A 19,713-nucleotide genomic window follows, 5' to 3' on the forward strand; every position below is an offset into this window, starting at 1 on the left:
AACATGGTCCAGCAATGGTAACTATCAACCGCCAAGGTTTTGTAACATAAGAAGGGAGTCTAAGCTTGTACTATATGGAGGCATGGTGTTTGAGAGTTTGGGTTCTTCAACATCAAAAAGCCTGGTCTAAAGCCAGCGCATGTATTCTGACAATAAAACAGTCCATCTCAACTGACTTGATCTATCTGTCTCTATGATTATGCCAAGGTTTCCTGAATGAAGCCAGAGGGCATTTAACTTGAGTCTTCAGATACCTTACTCCAAAGTTGGAAGCCTAAGTTGGTATAGTGGTTAGCATTTCTGATCTGACGTGGATGAGGTCAAGCACTGAACCACACGCCCTTCGGGGTGGGAAGACCCGGTGTTGGAATCCCGGACTGGGGAGATATTTGTTTATGCTTCCATTAAACAATAGTCACGATAGTAATACTGATTAAGAGATCATCCTCACAATCTGACAGTCTCCAATATGAGTCTTCACCGCCTTGAAGATTCGTGGAGCACAATTACTGCAGCGTTTCCCAATTATACACCATTACATTCATGCTTCAAATTCACCCTTACACTTCCACGACGTCAACTTATAGCCTGTACCACCGACAAAGTGGGCAGCATCCTCGACGACCAAAGGTCTCATAGGACAGCTTCGGCAACTATCAGAAAAATTCGAGACGCAGTAAGACAAACGCAGTTGAGAAAATACTTACCCTCGCTCGCATTTATCAAGCATCTGCAGCAACCCGAAAGCACAAACAATACCACAACCTCGCATCACTCATGTGGCCGCGAGATCTGTCGAAGACGAATGCCTATAGAGTAAAGACCGGTGTTACTGTCCAACCGCGTGTCTGTTTCATACTGGAACCTCGCCCCATCAGCGCACTTGTTAAGTCTGGAGCCGTGCCAGGTCGAACACTCCTCAAGAGCCTGCTTGTCCAAGGCTACTCCGACGTCAGCTGTCAATCGAATCGAGTCTGGCATCCGACCAATCCGTAAAGAGTGTACTTTTCGAGAGTCGATCGAAAGCCCGACTGTTATTGCACATGCTACTCCTAGTGCTATGAGACCGACAAGAAGGATCCATGGGATAAAGGTCATGGCATATTTGTCGGTGTCGCACTGAATTTGATACCACCCTGTTTTCTTGAATGGAATGCTGTCTAGAAGCGCGTGTCGGCTTGTTATTTCATACCATAGAAAAGCCTCGATGAGACTCTGAAGCTTCCATGATGGCTGGTCTCCCTCGCTCGTTGTGTTGAGTGCTAAGCGCAGCAACTGCCCGCCTAATCCTGGAGCTCTCCCAACATGACTGTCATCAAAGATCTCCAGTGTAGATGTTAGACTTGACGCGGGTTCGCTCGGTCGGAGATCATGATGTTCGTTGAAAAGTGTGTCTTTGATGATTGTCCATTGGCTCTCGTTCACCTTGATGTCTGCATGCCCATTCGACTTTTCCAGATGACAGTTCATACCAGATAATACCAGGTGATAGCTTCCATCAATGGGACTAATGCCTGAACTTTGATTGACATTAATGCTACCAATCCAGATGGCAGTTTGATTGAAAGCAATCAATGGATATCTAATATCCGGATATCTGGTGTTGGCGTCGTCTAGGGACTTTTCGGAGAGGATAGACTCTTCCCTGCCAAATATCGCCTGGTACTTGATCATCTCTGATTCAAGTATGGATAGTGTATCTTCAAAGGTGATTCTGATGTGCGGGTCCTGATCGTCTGGTCGCTCGATCGTCACCGCGCGAGGAGTGGAACTTGTGCAGGACAGGTTGAGCCGGTAGACGGGCGCGTCAAAAAGCTTCTTGACATCTTGAGGCAATTGCTCTTGTGACCGGGTTGACACATTGGCTCTGAGAAGTCCACCAGCTGCTGATTCGAGCACCGAGGGCTGTAGACCATTGAGCTTGTCTTGGAGGTCCTCTGACACTCCTGACGTTAGTGAAGCCACATTCGCGTCCGGAGGGAGTAACGAGTACGTGTCCTACAGGTACTCGAGCATCATTCCGGCTTGATATGCGACGACGTTGCTCAGTAAAGCAAAACTCAGAGCTGAAAGCACAGCGATGACCCCAAGACAAATAACACGAGGTCTTCTTGAACGAGCAAAGGTCCAGAACTTGAGTGGGCTGAACGAACCCCAATCGGTATTGGCAACCTCGACAAGAACCTTCATGCTGACTGCAGAGCTTCGTCCGCGATGCTCGTTAACAGCAGAAAGGCGAGCGAGTTTGAACATGTGCCAGTTGGCGATTGCGACGATGGCTGGTGCTACCAACATGGAGAAGGCGGCATCAATGAGTTTGGCTGCCGTTGAAGAGAATCTTCCTCCGACTATCTCAGCTGTGATGTACGGATGTTCATTCTTGGAACTTGTGTGGATGTAGGCGATCAACCAGCAAACGGATACCAGAGAGGCAATACCGATGGCAATGATTGTAATTATGGAGTACAGGACATGCTTCTTGAAGGGGTATTCGGTGGGCGTTGGTACTTGCGGCCGTTTCGCGTTATTGCTTTCGCCATTCGATGGTAAGAGCTCATCTCTGACTGATCGAGTGTCCGTTTGAGTAGTCTCATGCTTCGGTGTGCCTGTAGAAGCAGTATCCGAGGATTCGGAACTATCTGCTTTTTCTAACGCAGCAGTAGTGGACGGTACTGGTCGGTCCGTCATTTCAAGTGACTCGTTGGCTGCTTGAGATGTCATGTTGACTGATGTACTTGAATGAATTCAAAGAGAGGTAGAGGTCGCGTTTTGCGGCTTGCTACTTGCTACTTGTTAACGGGGACGAGAGAAGAGTTGAGCATCGATTTATACACCGCTCAACAGGCAATAAACCAATGCAGAGCCGCATGATAGGATTCGGCCTTGTCACCGCGTACAGTCCGAGGCTCATACGACTTGTGTACTTCAAGGCTGACCATGTATAGCCCTGTTTGTACTTTGTTCCGCAAGTGAGTTAGGATTAAATCCACATGATCACATCCGACTGTTTTGAAAGGAGCATATCACATGTCTGAGTGACACTGTGGTACTTGATGATGACAAGGACTTGAATTGCGAAAATACTCGGCGAGACCGTTCGGATCTACTCTGTGTGGAACTTGTACGTCCCGTCTCTTCATCCTCAACACGTTATTACATGACTTGATCATGAACGGGACATTCCGGTTTGGAAGTTGCATTATAATCAGAACATGACGTATGGAAAGAGAGTCAAACGATTTGGATGTGGTTTGTGATTCTATTTTCATGCATTCTTGTCTGATTTTTCTAGAACTGAGCAAGATAGCCGTTGCTGGAACACATGTGTGCTACGGCTGTAATACAGTGGATAGACAGTATTGACACCTCAGGATATCGGAGATGTTAGGTCTCGGAAGCATCAGAGACGAGTTCACAGTTCGTTAACGGCATGGAGACAAGGCTCGAATTGCTGGTCTTGTAGAGTTATGTTTCTATTATCTGGAGGGTGGTTTTAATGCCTTCCAAACAGAGTACTCCTGTTTGACACGTGATTGGCTGAATCAAGGATAGTCATAGCGGGGCGGGTAGTCCCGATTGGACATTACTCCACATGACCCATTTATCCAACATGGAGATATATACCGCAACTAAACGACTCACCACAACAATAATACGAGTTCCAACTCAACACAGCGACGGTGGTGTAGCGGTTAGCATTGGTGCCTTCCAAGCACTAGATCGGGGTTCGACTCCCCGCCGTCGCATTTCTTTTTTCGTCTCGCTGGCTTTTCTTTTGCTCCATCCAGCCTTGATGTTGTACTACAGCACTTTGTCTTTTGTCCACACTTTTGATGACCTGTAGAGCAAAATAACTAGGTAGAGGTAGTCCAGTTCTTCACTGGAATCCTGTTGCATACCAATCGAGGAACTTCACCTGGTGCATCATCACATTGTCGTCTGACATTAAACACAACTGTTTAGAAAGGTGTCATTTTGTTTCAACACATTCATTGTTCATTTTGTCCAGTGACTTGGCGGACATAATGCCAGGCAGCTATCTCCTTTGACTACTCCAACACACACCGAAGTAAACGTAGGATACCGCGCCAACACAACTAACAGCTCAGAGTCAAACCATATAATGTATTTCTTTTTTGTTTAAACGACCTTTCAAACCTGTCTCGTACATTTGTTAATCTCATCTCGACACAGTTCTATAGTAACAAATCGATGACCGGATGTCTAACTCCACTTAACCTGAAGCCAGCCCTTAACGTTTGCCTCCCAGCTCTTGACAAGCTTTTTAGTTGCTCCCTCTCCTACAATCTCCAGAACATTTTCAGCTCCATCGAAAATCCACTTCCTTACTGCGGGCTCAAAGTCTCTTCCATAAACTTGTTCCTTCAACTTTGCAACAGTGTCCTTACCCTCCTTGAGGGCCGCTTCAGATGCAGTGACTAATTCCTTGATCTGAGCCATGACCTCCTTGGGCAAGTTGCTCTTGCCAGAGCGGTCGCGTTCCTTTTCACGATCGTTAAAGGCGATTATCCATTGCGCAGAATCTTTGATGGCCGAGGCGGTGTCACGGAGGATGGCAAGAGAATGGAAAGTGCTTAAAGTCGTGATTTGCTCCGAGGCAGTTGCAAGCCCCACAAGCTCAAGTTTAAGAGTATCCAGGGCGATCTTTAATGTATCGGTGATCTGAGCAAACTCTTCAGGAATAGGGTTGGTTCTGCTGATGCCAGTCGTGAATGGGACGAGAGTGCTCAGCAAGCTCATTACTTCGAAATATGTTGCTTCTTGAGGGGTAAAATCCTCACTGGAGCCTCTTGAGAATTTGATAAACGAGTTGCTCAGCTGGCCGAGTGTTTCAAGGACGAAAATCTGGTCGGGGACAGCAGCGGCGGCGGAGCCCTTGTAGATAGGAGGAGGCTTGTAGCTCAAAAGTTCATGGAAAGCCTCGGATAGCAACGACATGTGAGCGCGGCGGTTCTAAAAACGTTAGTTCCATTTCAAAGTAATAATCAAGCACAACCCACTGTTGGCGCAGGCCCAATTCTCAGGCGGGAATAAATGGGCGATTGAGAGCTGCAATCCCATGAAGGGAACGAGCCATAGTCGATGGTCTCGACCAGATTCTTGTCATCGGTCACTTCAGCTATTGAATGTCAGCAACTGCGGGGTCATCTAACCGCTACCACTTACTAAATCGAGGGTCAGTCAAGACCTCTGAAAACTGTTCTCCCATGATTCGGTCAGTCCTGGTCTCCTCAACCAGACTCAATACACGCGTGCATCCCCAGCGTAGGTTCTCCATGTATTCAGGAATATCGACCACACTGCTATAGCTTCCTGACTCAAAGGCGTCGATCAATCTCCGGGGCATTCTTAGTTTCAGGGACGCATTGAAGTGAGAACTGAGTAGCTCCAAGAGCTCCCAGCCTGTTTCATCTGATGGCGAGATGAGAGCAGGCGAAATGGTAGAAAGTCGATCGTAGAAGATTGGTGCGAGTGAGTCCATAATAGTTCGCTTGACTCCCAGCGTATCCCAGATCTCGCGAGCTCGAGCCGATGAGCCAACGCGAAGGTGTAGTTGCACAAGCAGAAGGGAGATGATGCTGTGTTTCGGGGTCAAGGAGAGTTGATGTTCGAGCAGCAGCAATGCTTGAAGGAGAGGAGCATAAGAGGTAGGCAAGTTGGAAATCTCGGTTGAGGGGGGATATGCGGCCTGGATATAGCAAAGGGCAGCAACAACAGCCAATTCAGGTCTTATCTCGGCCTCCACAGACGGGCTTTTTGAAGTCAGATCAGCCAACGACTTGTGTACCTCGAGCGCTGCTGCAGCGACATTGGAGAAAGCTGGCCCAGGTGAGCTGGCCCCGACCTCATCACCAGAGACAATGCATTTACGCATCGGCCTTTCGCCAGGTACTGTATTATACATGGATGGACATGTGGCCGCAAGGTATTGCAGCTTTAACGAAAGATTTCGTATCCTTGCTGACTTGATCTCATCCTCCATTTCTTCAGCCAATTTGGTGGTAAAGTCATAGGCAAGGTACTTTAGTGCAGAAGGGGCGAGTTTCTCGGCAAAAGGTTTGATGTCGTTGAAGCAAGCAGTGTTGACGCCTTGATCGTTTGTGTAGTTGATCAACTCTTTAAGCCGGAAAGACGCAGGCTCGTCGCCGGTAATGTCATCTTCATCATTTGAGGCAAGGTTGAAGGCTGCTGAGAGTCGTGCCAGGAGGATGATGCGCTTGTAGATGGGTCGTAGATCTGGTGATTTGATGAACTTGAGAAGTAGCTTTTGGACAGTTTCCTCGACGCTATTTTTGTCAGTTCAGAATTTGAGTCGGTTACAGGGATGTAATACGTACTCAGGCTTTACTGTCTTGATTTGAGCAGCAGCGTCAATAAAGTGCCGCCAAACTTTCCAATCGGCCGCCAACAGACTTGGTTGCCCATTCTCATCCTCAATTGACAAGCAATCATTGCAAAGCTGAAAGATAGCTTCAAAGTCTTGCTGTTGCTGGTATTGGGCAATCGTCCTCAACAATATCTCCTTTCTGCCCTTTCGGAACTGTGCAAGAGGATTGAATACAGGGCTGGAGATGATCTTGGCAAAGTCGTCTTTCGTGCCATGCTTCTCGGTAACATCATAGAACAGCAGGATTTCTTCTTCTGTTTGGATGCTTCGAGGTTGTGGCTTGGCATTGCCTTCCGCAGCAGCGTCCTATTTCAATGAGCGACCTGGTCATAGAAGAAGAGAGTAGCACTACCTGTTCAGCCAATTGCGCAGCACGCTGGGTCTGTTTCAGAGCGAGCATTCCGTATAGCTTCTTTTTTTCAGGTGGTGCTTGAGGGCTGGTCTGTCACAAGTTAGTTGTGTTGGGACGGAAGAACATTATACGGACCGCTAATAAGTGTGTGATGACAATGTTCCAAAACATAAATGTCCTATCCTGAGGAAAGGATCTGTCCATTATCGCGGCAATCTTAAGTATGTTAGTTGTTGTCGTACTTGATGATGAAGCGTCTCATACCTGCTGCGCACTAACAAGGTCCCAATGTAAGAGGCATGACTCCAAACAGCGACTGGCGCCGATCTTGTCCTTTGGTACAGCTTTAACAAGGCGTGCTCTCAATGTTCCAAAGGTCTGAGGAAAATCCTCCTCCTCATTGAGTCCTTGTGCAGCCCATTCGAGAAGATCTAGAGCATCAACATCCTTGACAATGGTTTCCTCTCTGACAAACTTGTCAATGGCGGTTATGGCAGCAAACTTGGAACTGGGATCATCGAGTTGACTTTCGGCACAGATTTTGACAATCTATTAAACTAAATCAGTCTACATGTGACTTGACACAGATACAACAATTCACAAGCGCGCACCTCATAGTATTGATCATTGAACGTCCGAGCCCGCTTCTCTGCCAGGCGAATCACCACAGCCCAGTTGCCATCATTGAAGGCAGACTGGAGCTGAAGGTCAACGCCGTTTTTGAGGTTGGGTCTCTGTTGACGATTCATTGAGTTCCAGGCTTCGCGCAGCTTGTCCTGTCCAACTAACTGAAATGGGTTGAATGAGCGTGAGTGAGATCAAGTTCCAGGTCTTTTGGAGGGGCTCAAAATGAAGTGGGATGGATGAATGTGGAGGGGCGGTGGGAGTGTGGCTGGTGTTGCTTACGCCACATCTCCAATTTTGGGGAATTTATTGACAAGAAAAAGCAATAGCCCCTATCGTATTGCTGCCCAAGACTTAAGAGACACTATATTTTAAGCTTATATTTTTCCGGACTGATTTATCATTTCACGACATAAATTACTCTTCACACGAATACTCGTCGTCACATTTGGCTTATATTAGGCCGTCGAAGCGAGTCAGCACCTTTCTCATGACCGCCGAAGCGATTCGCTATGGGGCCCCACTCATAAACTTACAGTGGATATGAACCCCTAACTTGATCTCGATCTCCAAGATTTCTGCATCCTTTGATCTGCACTATCCTTATCTCAATCTTTCCATCTGCTTTGCTTGTCATTCTTTTGCATCCTTTTACGGCTCTGCGAGTATATAGCAATTTTTGTTTATATTTCTTACTGCTTCCGGCATCAAGCAGTACACTTGTATAATTTCAACACGCATATAGACGCATTCCGATCCAGGTTGTTGTGATCTTGCATTTTCTTGCCCAGCGCCAAGCCTTGTCCATACTCCTTAGCTGCATTTGACTGCGACAGTCGGGGCCACCTGTGTCTTCCTTGTTCTTGGACTTTCTGGAACTGTGCCGCTTACAATCCAGCATCGACACGAGTCTATCTGACTTGAACCATCGAACGAGACGCTTTGCGACGAGTCCAACTATACGAAAAGTTGAGACATCAACAGGGGCGACGTCATACTGCTTTAGTCTAGCGACATAAACTATCCTTATCTGCGACATTAGAAATGGTTTCTCGGAACCGTTCTGGCAGACGAAGAACCGCCGCTCTAGCCTTCTTCGTTGCCACCGTTATCCTTCTCAACTACAAGGGGTTCCTGACATTACCGAGCTTCGAAGCTGCCAAACCCGACCGACCAGAACTCAACCTTGCACCAGCATGTGCCCCCACCATTGACCATATCCGACGCTCGGCGTACGGCCTTACGAGGGACGTCGTCTACCAGAAGCGATGCATCCGACCTGTGGTGGACAAGAAGATCGATAGCCAAATCGTGTCACAGAACCCTGATTCGTTGATAAAGAACGGTCAAATTGTTCAACTTGACCAGGCCTGTGAAGGATGGACCGAACCGGCTTGCGAACCTGTTACCCTCAAGGTACCTCCGCCATACCCGCAAGAGGACTACTCGGCCTTTTTGTTTGGCGTCGCGACGAGTCTTGATCGTTTGAACGAGTCGCTTTCGCAGTTTGAGAGTTGGCTCGGCAACACACACGCACAGCTATTGGCAGTTATCACGGACCCTGGCGACGAGCACAAGTACAAGGACGTGACCAAAGAATTCCATCGTCGCGGTGTTCAACTGACCATTAAGGATCCATGGAACAAGGCCATCACCTCGAACGAGCAGCATTTTGCCATTGTCCGCGATCTTCTTCAACACACTACTCCCAAAACACGTTGGGTTGCCATTGTCGACGACGATACCTTCTTCCCTTCGCTCTACCCCATGAGTCAGATTCTTGCCAAAAACGATCACAAAGTTCCGGCGTACATCGGTGGGCTATCGGAGAATTACGATGCTGTCAAGCACCATGGCTATATGGCTTTTGGAGGAGCTGGGGTTTTCCTGACCCCTGCTCTGCTGCGTGATCTGGACCCTCATCTTGAGGAGTGTCTCAAAAATGACCATGTCCCTCAAGGTGATGGTCTTCTTAAGCAGTGCATCTACAGCAAGACCAAGACCAAGCTTACAGTTGTTAAAGGACTCCATCAATTGGATATGGGCGGAGATATGAGTGGGTTTTACGAGTCTGGTCGCCTTCCAATGAGTCTCCACCACTGGAAGTCGTGGCATCACGCTCCCGTTGATAAGATGGTCAAGATCTCCGAGTTTTGTGGTAGCTGCTTTCTGCAGCGTTTCGCCTTTGGTTCCGATACTGTTTTGACCAACGGCTACAGTATTGTTCAGTATTCAGCCGGATTGGAGAGTGTAGACTTGAATAAGATGGAAGGAAGCTGGGAGGGCGCCAAGGGTTTTGACTGGAGTTTGAGTCCTATGAGAGCCAAGATGGATCGTCGGCTGAAGAAGAGTTATCATCTGGTCGATACGGAAGTGATTGGGAAGAATATCCGACAGATCTACATCCACCGAGTCGAGGAGGACATCCCCGGCCCGGATGAGAAATCGGGTGACCCAAAGAACCCACCACCAAAGATCGAAGAGATGAAGGACGAAGTGATAGAATTGTTATGGGAGTTGTAGACGCCTATCGCAGATGGACGACATTGGTTTTTCCCTTTCCCGGTCGGACCGGGACTGCATATACGACGCATGATACCAGATGATACATTGGACGGATAGATAGACTGGTTTTGTAGATAATGTTAATGAGCCTTTCCTTATCGCGGCAATAATATGAGAGCAGAGAGGGGTCTCATGATAGTGCCTTTCCAAAGGGCGCCACACACCCATTCCAGATCAGGTACTCTAGACCAAGGCCCATCAGTGGCACTCCACGCGATATCGGCGTGCGGAGAACAATGACAGTGCAAATCAGCGATCGACATGACTTGTTTTGGAGGCGCCAGACAATATAAAATATTGTCAATCGCCCTGCAATTGTTCGATATTGAAGTTCTATAACAATCATTCTCAAGATGACCTTTACTCAAAGATTCGAAGGTTATATTCAACCTTGTACCAACTTGATCTTCCTCCCAATCGCTGTCGTGCTATCTGCATGGGTTATCACCAACTGTGTAAGTCATCTGGTGACGAGATCATGATCTTTGGCATTAATCCAAATGCCAGGCAAAACAATGGATGCGCAGTCGTAAACAACGATCTCAGCCGGTCAAGGTTGAAGCAGCAGTTCCTGAAAAGGCACCAATTATTGAGCCTTTGCATGACTTTGACTGGAAGACGGCACCGAAACGTCAATTACGACCATTCAAGCCGACATATCATATCACGATGGGTACGATCCTCTTATGAACTCAATGTGAAGTCAACTAACCGTCCATATAGCTATCCAGTCCAACACGCCTTCAGAATTGATCACCATCGATGAAGACTATCTTGATCGCATCACCCAACGACGTAACATCATCGCTACCCATGGCTCAACCGTTCATGGCTGCATCCCCGAAGGTGACGCAGCCGTACGTGAACTCTACACTTATCTCTTATCTGAACAGCTTCCCACACGTTTCCCAACTATCTTCCAGTTGTCCCAAGACAAATCGATTTGCAAGAACCTGGCAACAGGAATGTCTTTCCCAACGATTCCCCAAGGCAGTGCGGATGCGGCGCTGCGTGTTCTTGGTGAGACGGTCGAAGAAGATCTATTTCTACTGCGCCCGACACCTGAGGGCCATCAGTCTATTGCATTCATGTGCTGTTTCCCTTCTGGATTTGATCCATCAACTAAACTGGGCAAAACACTTGTCGAGATCCACGCTCCTGTGCCGTCGTATGAAAAGATTGGCTCTAGTATGGAAAGGTTCTTTGCAAAGCTGGAGGTGGGCAAGAGTGTAAAGCGAACAAATGTGAACCTCCACGTCGCCAGGATCTCAAAACTGGACTAACAGATCGCAGTGGTCCGTTCAAACGCATACAGAGCTGTTTAATTGCCAAGGCAACCACATTACTGGCGACGACGCTTATCAGCATGACGAAGACGTAGCTATCGAAAAGGTAATTTTCTGCCTATTTGACAGTATCATGAAACTAACGCACCCAGACTTTCCTCCGAATTGAGCTCCAAACTCTCACCCGTCTACCAAAGACCGGCGCTATCCTTTTCTCTTTCAAAACCTATCTTTATCCAGTCCGTCAGATCAAAGAAGAGGGTCTTGGACCTGCTTTTGCTGATGCTATTGAGGGCCTGTCAAAGGGTAATGCGCCAGGAATGTGGACATATAAAAGTGCAGTACGTTGGGGAAGCAGTGTGATAGAATATCTCAGATCTTAGAAGTAGCTATTATCATGACAGGTTTTTCGTTTTCCGCTCTTTTGGTTCTCGGTTTCATAAAATGCTCTTTTACATACCCATCTGAACTCATATACACTGCCCCAAACCCCAAGCAGATGTCGTATGTATCTCGTCAGATGTACTACTAATGATTCCCATGAAGGAACTTGATCATGAATCTTCCGTTATGAGACATGGTTGTTGCTGTGTAGCTCTTATCGATTGACACCTTTGAAGTGCGCAGCGCTCGCTTTGTGAACTTGCGCGTGGCTTCATCATAACCGTTCTTGTCAGTTGGCTTCAGAGCCTTCCCTCCACTGTCCTTGGTCTCTTGACATTTCTTAGGCGCTTTAGGTATGATATCTTGCGAGAATCCCATGATAGGCGTGTTCGCATCTTCGGAATTGAGAAGGACTGGGCCATCGTTTCCTAGTCTGTGTTAACACTACACGTTTGAATGTCACGCTGCATTACCTTCAATGACAGATACGCCACCATAAGCCAGCGGATAGTTCCCCCAACTCAACTCCGTCCATGTGCCAAGATTGTGAACTTCCCCGTTGAAATTGATGTCAGCACCACGGACAAGTCTTCCAGCGAATGTTTGGCACGAGCTTGTCAAGTCGATAAAGACAGTTGTATTGGATGGAATCTGTTTCAGAAATTAGCTGAAGAAACCTTGGGACAAATGCGACCTTCACCTTCATGGCCCGGTATGGTTTAAAGTCGATCGCGTTTTGGTACACCATAAACCAGCGTAGACTATCTTCGCCATATCCGGTTGTGAAGGTGATTCCAGGCTGCCCGTAATCGACGTCTCCGAGGAATGGATCTAGCTCTGTCAGTTTTTTATCCAGCAGTCAAGATTCACCATTCTAGTCATACTTTGGATGATAGTGTAGTCATCCTTTTCAGGTGATCCGCAGGTTGCCAATCGATCCTGAAGTGCTGGAAAGGAGTTGACACACGTGAAGAGAATAAATGAGATTAGGATGAGGCGAATCATCGTTGCAGTCTCTGATCCGTGGTGTTATCGCTAGGCGGCCAGTATTCCAGAGTGAGTGCTATGAGGGAAAAGAACAGAAGTACAGGAGAAGATTTTCTCTACAATGGTGTCTTGGTACTCGATAGGCAGATTTCCCAGCTCCTTCTCTCTTTTCCATCAGTTTGCTTCGAATTCAGGGCAGGTGCGGCTGTATTGCGCAGGAAGGCGGTGCTGCCAGACTGGGTAACAGCCGCCTACTAACTCAGGCAGGCACGGGTAGTCGCAGCCTCTCGTTTGTGAATTCCTAATGCAGATATTTTCCATCATCAAACAAAAAACAAGAAGTATCTTGACTTGCTTTATCCATATTGACGACCTAACTTTGCTATTTTCTTCTTCCAAGGAACATTCTTCGAGAAGCTTTCCAAAAGGAGTTTTCGGAATTCCCTCCGACTTCCTCATTTGGCTACAAGGAGATGCACGGAGCCCTGTCATTGGCCGTATCTCATTGTCGTTCTATGAGATTGAACTGCTCTTGCACCTTGCGGTTGGGCCCTCAGCTATGTTTGGTCTTCTGGAGATCCAAGCTCCTTATAAGTACAAGCACCGCTTCAGAATCAACCAATGTTGATCATATGCCATCTATGTACAGTATATTGACAGGCGTAGTGATGATTGTTAGGAGCCGCATGCACACACTGGATCTGGCGTGTAATGAGGCTGCCACTCTCAGGTATTCTGTCCGTTGAAAATCATGATTAGCAACTAAGAACCCCCATTATACATCAAGTGATTAGATTCCGTTTGCTGAAGTCTTATACTAATGATGTATTGTACGACTCTGTCGTGATGACAAATTAACATGACCTCCACTAACAAACATCCCTGACTCATCCCATCACCCATGTTGAATCAAACAAGCCTCAAAACAAAGCACGACAAAAGCTACACTCTCACTTCGCCACTTCTCTGACTATACAGAAACCCCAATGTTCACAACTTTTGACATCTCAACTTCAAGTTCGCTGTCCAACGGGAAGACTTTGTCCCCGCCGACGTCACAACCCCGCGCCAAGAGAGCTCAAGTCTCACGCGCCTGTGATTGGTGTCGATTGACTCGTGTAAAGTGCGATTCTACTCGACCCTGTCGCAATTGCAAGCAAGCCAAGAGGGAATGTGTAAACTCGGGTCGCGATGACTTCAAGAGTGTTGCTGCGGCCACAAAGTAGGTCATAAACAATTGTGTATGAGTACGTTGTTGACTGGCGTGTAGGGAGGTTCAACGATTGAGAACCCAGGTCCAGGAATTGGAGAACAAGTTGCTGAGCCCCTCTATTTCATCTGGGAGAGGTGACACTGGTTACAGAAGATCACAAAGATGGAAGGGTGTGCGGATCAATGGCGTCCAGTATGGATCATCTTCACTCGTGTATTTCTCTCATCGACTATCAGCATTCATCGAGACGGATTTAGAGCCAAAAACCTCATCAAAGTCACACCAATCGCCTCCATCAACGCCGTCTAATTGCGACCGCCTTCAGCGTGAGCAACAAGACGCATTGCTCGACCTTTACTGGCAGGGTTACCACGCCATTTATCCTGTGCTCGAAGAGGCTGCGTTCCGGCAACATTATGATTCTCTATGGCACGGAAATATGAGGCAGGCATGTCCATTGGTCGACATTGTGATTGCGCTATGTATCCAATTCGGCTCCTCTTACACAGCTAACGATACGCTTGTCATGCCTGATCAGCCTGGATACGACTTTTATCTTCAAGCACAGCAGTCCTTGAATTCTAGCTTGGAGGCGCCGACATTCATATTGGTTCAGTGCTATTTTCTTAGTGCCATATACCTCTTGGCCTTCAAGCAGACCAATTCGGCTTACATGATGATGCGATCAGCAGTATCAGCAGCCGAATCTCTTGGCCTACAATTCGATGACAATGATAGTGGCACTCAGGTCAACACTGATATCCCGTCGACAAGCGTGGGCCCTAGACTATGGCGATGTTTGGTCACATTAGACACGCAAATCTCGCTAGACTTGGGCCGTCCTTTTGCAGTAGCAGACATCCAACCACAAGATCAAGCAGAACCAGAATCTGACGAGGTTGCCCAACTTGCTGGCCCAAACTTTGACTTTTCTGGGTCATTCATCAACTGGCTTCGTTTTGTACACGAGAGACAAAGTCTATTTCGAATCGCCCGTGAAATTCATACTGAATTAGTGGCAGTGGTGGAGGGCTCCCTTGAGGAAATTCAACAGACCGACTTTTACCAACATCCTGCATCGCGCGAGAAATGCGCAAAATATCTGTCCGAACAGCTCAAACGTCTCAAAGCATGGGTCGAGGAATTGCCAGAAAGTCTCAAGACGCCAAGGGTACAAGGTGTACCGTTCTCGGTCGACCGCTCCAAACTCAACCTTAGCCAGACAGATCCCCTATGGCTACAAAGGCAGCGCCTGGTACTAGAACTGGATTATCACTCTCTGGCCATCATGCTCACTCGAACTTTCAACTCTTTTCTGCCGACACCAGCCCTCGGGACTTTTAACAGCGACAACCACTGCATCACTTCTGTCAACTCTGGCATCATGATGACACTAATGCTACAACAGATTCTCAGTGGTTCGGAAATCCTTGCTGGCTTCTTTCAAGTTGTTGGCTGGCAACGTACCGCAACATTCGCTCTAGCTGGCTTCGCCTGCGGCTATCCCATCTGTCCACTGTCTCCTATAGCACGAAAGACATTACCACGAGCCGCGCGAGTCTTTGAGATTGCCGGCAGTCGAGAAGATGCACAGCTAGCCGATAACCTCAAGACAAAGTGCTTCGAGATAGTACAGGTTTTCTGCACTAGAATCGGTATAGCTACGCCTGCGACGACACCAGCCGATACCGACAAGGACGTAGAGAGTGTAGATGAACCTATGGAGCCGAGTAGCTACCAGGTCATGAGTATTGGGGAGGAAGGTTTGGCTAATGCTGGTTTCGACAACATAATGGATAATGAGCTCTGGGCAACAGACTCGCCGGGGGGGCTTTTATGGGGTGACTTGATGAAAGACTTGGACTCGGGTTTGGCGTCGTCACTGGGTCATTTTGGAGTACGGGATCAAGACAATGTTTAGTTTGAGGTCGCACCAAAAATGGACCATGTGATGGTGTTGGTTCATGTAAAGAGACTTGGATACTCGACTTAACATCAGCAATAACTGGTCATTACTATCATTAAAAATCAGTTAAAGTAAGGCTTGATCTGCTCTTCAGACCAGTTCCAAAAGAACTCTGCCATCCCCGTTCCACCTTCAGACTCGGGCAGAGCTCCCTTCTGCACGTCGGGACGAATGGGCATGAATCTACCCCATGGAACCACTTGAAGCCGTTAGCTGATGTCGTGTCTTTGAGTGACACAATACTTACCCCATATACCAGAGTTCTCGGTGGTTATTTCCTCGGAAAAGGCGGCAAACAGTTCGGTGTAAGCGCCGTTGATGGAAGGATACGTGGTGAACATTCTAGGATAATACATGTACCAGGGTGAAGTCCGATCAAGTTCACTTGCCAGGTTACCGGGATTAAGAGACTAGTTTGTCAGTATACAACTCTCTATGAGTATTTGGTTGACTTACCACACTGACGATACCATCATCTTTGTATTTCCTTGCAAACTCGGTGTTGTGGTAGTAATTGCCAGCCTTGCTTGTAGCATACTTGTGCATCAGGTTGCGCGGCTGATGGTAATCAAGATTATCACGTTCGAAACCGTCCTTAGGGGCCAACACATCTGCAGCTGAACTTGATACCCAAATTACACGAACAGAGTTCTTGGGTGCTGACTTGGCTGTTGATTGAAGAAGAGGCGTGAGGTGCTTGGTGAATAAGAAATGACCCAAGCAATTGACTCCAAGTTGGAGTTCATATCCTTGCTCCGTCTTTGAGCCCTCTGGTGGCGTCATGACACCAGCATTGTTGAACAGGATATCGAGTCTTGTCTCTTGGGCAAGAAACTCCTTGGCTGATTGGCCGATGGTTGTCAAATCTGCAAGATCGAGCTTGAGAAACTTGATGGAACCCTTGGATGCAGGGTGCTGCTTCTTGATGCCCTCGATAGCATCGCGACCCTTCTTTTCGTTGCGGGCGGCTACCCAGACAGTAGCATTTTTGCTGTAGAGGACCTGTGCGATCTCACGACCAACACCTGTGTTTGCTCCAGTAACAATGGTGACCTTTCCTGTAAGATCGGGTACATTAGACTCGGTGAAATGAGGCTTGGGAGGAAATGCCTGGCTAAGGGCGTCGAGAGGTTTTGCTGGTAGTGGCATAATGGAGAGTCGTAGTGTTGATTGAAAAGTCCAAGATGTCTTTTGTTGATAACGAAGCGTCCATTACCTCATACCTTTGTAGGTAGACACGGGGTAATAAACTCTCCGTAGCGCGGGGCAATTAATTCCATGGGCCGACAACCGAGTTCGGCCTAGAACATTTGTTCCTAATGATAAGTTACATGGCTTGATATTTTCAGAGTCTAACAAAAGAACTATAGAAAATGAAGGTATCACTGATCAAGCATCTTACAAGATGCACGTCTTGGCTGAGCGCCACATTTACCTTAAGTGCTTACATTGTCAGGCGTGACTACTGGATATTACTTGCATAAGTGGCTACCTACATAAAGCCCGAAAATGGAATACTACAGCATTTAAACAGAAATAATTTATTCATATCATTGTTCAATAATATGAACATGGTCTGAACTCTTTTCAAGTATATTGAGGGCTCATCTCATTTACAATTTATTCTTTTAAGCATAGTAATGCGTTACAACAAGGATACCTCTGAGGTCAGTTAGCTGCTGCGCTCAAAGTATAGAGTAAGTGGGGAGACTCGACAATGGTATAATTGGATATGATCAAGCTGTCTGTCTGCTTATCGGTAATATGAAAGTAAAAGGGTTGGGTACACATCACGTTGATACAATGATTGGAACTTCTTGAAGTGTTGGACTGTGTTGGTGACATGCCTCAATCAACACGCTACAAGCCCCTGTCATACCCATTAAGCATGTCACTGACAAACTAAAACAACAAAGAACACGGCCTTCATCCCATCACACATAGAACTCTACACGTGACTAGGTAGATCAAGAAACAATAGGCGTGACGAAACAATAGCACGGGTAGTGGATGAACGCTTCCTCCCGTCTTAGCCCTCACCTTACCCCATTAAGTCGCGAACTAATTTGTCCTTGAAACTCATTGGACACAACCCTAGTCACCAGCCACGGAAACAAGAGCCTCAGCAGCCTCATCGGATGGAGATCGGTGGCTTGCTTGTCTTTAGTTGACTTCCAAGGTTCCGTCTGAACTTCAACTTGATCCATGCACAACGGCCCGACGTAAGCTCTTGATACCTTCACTTATTTGAACTGAACCTTTTATCTTGACCGCGACTCCGTCCTTAATCTTGTATCACCTTCAAAACACTTTCATCTCCATATCATCCGTCAATCTTTCTTCGTTCATGCCGCGGTTCGCCAACTGCAATCGACCGACCACGGGACCTGCGCGACCAAACATCTTCATCCATATTCAATCGCGTTGATCTGCGATCCGATTAATTGTATCATCCCAAGCACGGACGCGAAATCTTTCGGGATATGCTTTGATATTGGCGACAAACGGCGCACTCTTCCTCTTCGCCGCGATCGCATTCCATTGTTTCTTTACAGACGGCTTCAAGCACTACCGTTTGTTTGCGCATTTACCCCCGCCGTTTGAGGCGCCTGTCGTGTTGTAACTGCTCCCGAGCCACTCACTCTCCGAACCTTTTTCTGTACAACTCTGCAGCTCCCACCAACAACAGAGCCAGCAAAATCGCCATCATCATGAGTACTCCTTGTAAGCTCCCTTTCCTCAAATTCCCTTCCCAATTTCGACACTCTAACCATATCGCGTAACAGTGACTTCTGAAGAGCTCGAGCGCTATACTGCCATCATCGACGATATCCTCCAAACATCCGACCTTGAAACAATCTCGCGAAAGAAGATTAGACAGGGTTTGGAGAATGCTCTTGGCGGCCAAGATCTGAGCGAACAGAAGGTATGCAAGATAAACACGCCTGGCGTCGCTCCACCATACTAGATACCATGGCATGATCTTGCGCTTGCGACCATTCATTCTTACTAACACACAATAGAACGCCATCAAGCGGCTGATCGAGGCTCGCTTTGATGCCGCTTCTGGGGCCGATACTGGCATCACTCCTCCAACAACTTCCGACTCGCTCGTCGCCAACGGAGCCTCCGATGTAGGCGAAACCGAACAATCTGCGACTCCCGAACCTTCGCGAAAGAAGGTCAAGCGATCATCCTCGGCCGAAGATGCGGACGCTCGACTCGCTGCCCAACTCCAGGCGCAGGAAAACAGCCTAGCTAGAGGGCGCAAGACTCGAGGAGGTGACAAGCCGACCAAGAAAAAGGCAGCACCACGCAAGAAGAGCGCAAAGAAGGTCAAGGCCGATGACGACAGCGATATGGAACCAGCCGACGGCGAGACTGGCAAGAAGAGGAAGGCTGGCGGTGGTTTCCAAAAGCCTTTCAACCTCAGCGAGACTCTCTCCGAGCTGGTTGGCGAGACACAAGTACGTGATTGTTATTTTTGAGTGTTGTCAATGCTAATACATCAACAGCTATCCCGACCTCAAGTGGTCAAGAAGCTTTGGGAACACATCAAAGCCAACGATCTCCAAGACCCGAAGGACAAGCGACAGATCATATGCGACGACAAGATGCATGCAGTCTTCAAGCAAGCCAAGGTGGACATGTTCAAGATGAACAAGGATATTGGCAGCCACCTTTACCCCGTTGAAGAGTAAAGAGCAAATAACCACTTCTACAACAATAACGGACACTCTACAGAGATTTCGATGACAGCGTTTTGGGCGCGTGGCGGCGTAACCGGTATTCATGATTTGCTCATGTTTCATTTATTCTCTTTGGCGGCGATTCACAGCATAGGAAAAAGGGGAGCATACCGGGTAAACTTTGGTAGGAATATGGAAGCTCAGAACGAGAGTGATTCCTTTCGACAGCACGTTGCGG

The 19,713-nt window shown here is 47.6% G+C and overlaps 8 protein-coding genes across 8 annotated transcripts; 4 read left to right on the plus strand and 4 right to left on the minus strand.

The window, feature by feature from the left end:
* Nucleotides 1-771: 771 nt before the first annotated feature.
* FSST1_011400 (uncharacterized protein) lies at nucleotides 772-2,721 on the minus strand (the record flags this gene model as incomplete). The annotated part of the gene is made up of 2 exons (XM_083234528.1): nucleotides 772-1,867; nucleotides 2,003-2,721. 2 exons carry the CDS (start codon nucleotides 2,719-2,721, stop codon nucleotides 772-774), a joined length of 1,815 nt encoding a protein of 604 aa, XP_083081096.1.
* Nucleotides 2,722-4,224: 1,503 nt separating this feature from the next.
* FSST1_011401 (N-acetyltransferase B complex non catalytic subunit-domain-containing protein) lies at nucleotides 4,225-7,510 on the minus strand (the record flags this gene model as incomplete). The annotated part of the gene is made up of 8 exons (XM_083234529.1): nucleotides 4,225-4,974; nucleotides 5,022-5,140; nucleotides 5,188-6,308; nucleotides 6,360-6,715; nucleotides 6,762-6,851; nucleotides 6,897-6,977; nucleotides 7,026-7,310; nucleotides 7,373-7,510. The coding sequence occupies 8 exons, from the start codon at nucleotides 7,508-7,510 to the stop codon at nucleotides 4,225-4,227; spliced, it is 2,940 nt and encodes a 979-aa protein (XP_083081097.1).
* Nucleotides 7,511-8,429: 919 nt separating this feature from the next.
* FSST1_011402 (uncharacterized protein) lies at nucleotides 8,430-9,908 on the plus strand (the record flags this gene model as incomplete). The annotated part of the gene is made up of 1 exon (XM_083234530.1): nucleotides 8,430-9,908. The coding sequence occupies one exon, from the start codon at nucleotides 8,430-8,432 to the stop codon at nucleotides 9,906-9,908; it is 1,479 nt and encodes a 492-aa protein (XP_083081098.1).
* Nucleotides 9,909-10,303: 395 nt separating this feature from the next.
* On the plus strand, nucleotides 10,304-11,619 carry FSST1_011403 (heme-dependent oxidative N-demethylase family protein; the record flags this gene model as incomplete). The annotated part of the gene is made up of 5 exons (XM_083234532.1): nucleotides 10,304-10,405; nucleotides 10,458-10,623; nucleotides 10,674-11,194; nucleotides 11,244-11,342; nucleotides 11,389-11,619. The coding sequence occupies 5 exons, from the start codon at nucleotides 10,304-10,306 to the stop codon at nucleotides 11,617-11,619; spliced, it is 1,119 nt and encodes a 372-aa protein (XP_083081099.1).
* Nucleotides 11,620-11,764: 145 nt separating this feature from the next.
* Nucleotides 11,765-12,625, minus strand: FSST1_011404 (uncharacterized protein; the record flags this gene model as incomplete). Its single annotated transcript, XM_083234533.1, has 4 exons — nucleotides 11,765-12,048; nucleotides 12,094-12,271; nucleotides 12,321-12,451; nucleotides 12,505-12,625. The coding sequence occupies 4 exons, from the start codon at nucleotides 12,623-12,625 to the stop codon at nucleotides 11,765-11,767; spliced, it is 714 nt and encodes a 237-aa protein (XP_083081100.1).
* Nucleotides 12,626-13,593: 968 nt separating this feature from the next.
* FSST1_011405 (transcription factor domain-containing protein) lies at nucleotides 13,594-15,741 on the plus strand (the record flags this gene model as incomplete). Its single annotated transcript, XM_083234534.1, has 2 exons — nucleotides 13,594-13,829; nucleotides 13,878-15,741. 2 exons carry the CDS (start codon nucleotides 13,594-13,596, stop codon nucleotides 15,739-15,741), a joined length of 2,100 nt encoding a protein of 699 aa, XP_083081101.1.
* Nucleotides 15,742-15,848: 107 nt separating this feature from the next.
* On the minus strand, nucleotides 15,849-16,935 carry FSST1_011406 (uncharacterized protein; the record flags this gene model as incomplete). Its single annotated transcript, XM_083234535.1, has 3 exons — nucleotides 15,849-15,985; nucleotides 16,034-16,196; nucleotides 16,243-16,935. 3 exons carry the CDS (start codon nucleotides 16,933-16,935, stop codon nucleotides 15,849-15,851), a joined length of 993 nt encoding a protein of 330 aa, XP_083081102.1.
* A 1,562-nt stretch (nucleotides 16,936-18,497) lies between these two features.
* Nucleotides 18,498-19,487, plus strand: FSST1_011407 (SWIB/MDM2 domain-containing protein; the record flags this gene model as incomplete). The annotated part of the gene is made up of 4 exons (XM_083234536.1): nucleotides 18,498-18,510; nucleotides 18,573-18,712; nucleotides 18,810-19,253; nucleotides 19,302-19,487. 4 exons carry the CDS (start codon nucleotides 18,498-18,500, stop codon nucleotides 19,485-19,487), a joined length of 783 nt encoding a protein of 260 aa, XP_083081103.1.
* Nucleotides 19,488-19,713: the final 226 nt, after the last annotated feature.

This window comes from Fusarium sambucinum, chromosome III (genome assembly GCF_050947815.1).
Source record: "Fusarium sambucinum isolate potato_lamoka chromosome III, whole genome shotgun sequence".
NCBI lineage: Eukaryota > Fungi > Ascomycota > Sordariomycetes > Hypocreales > Nectriaceae > Fusarium > Fusarium sambucinum.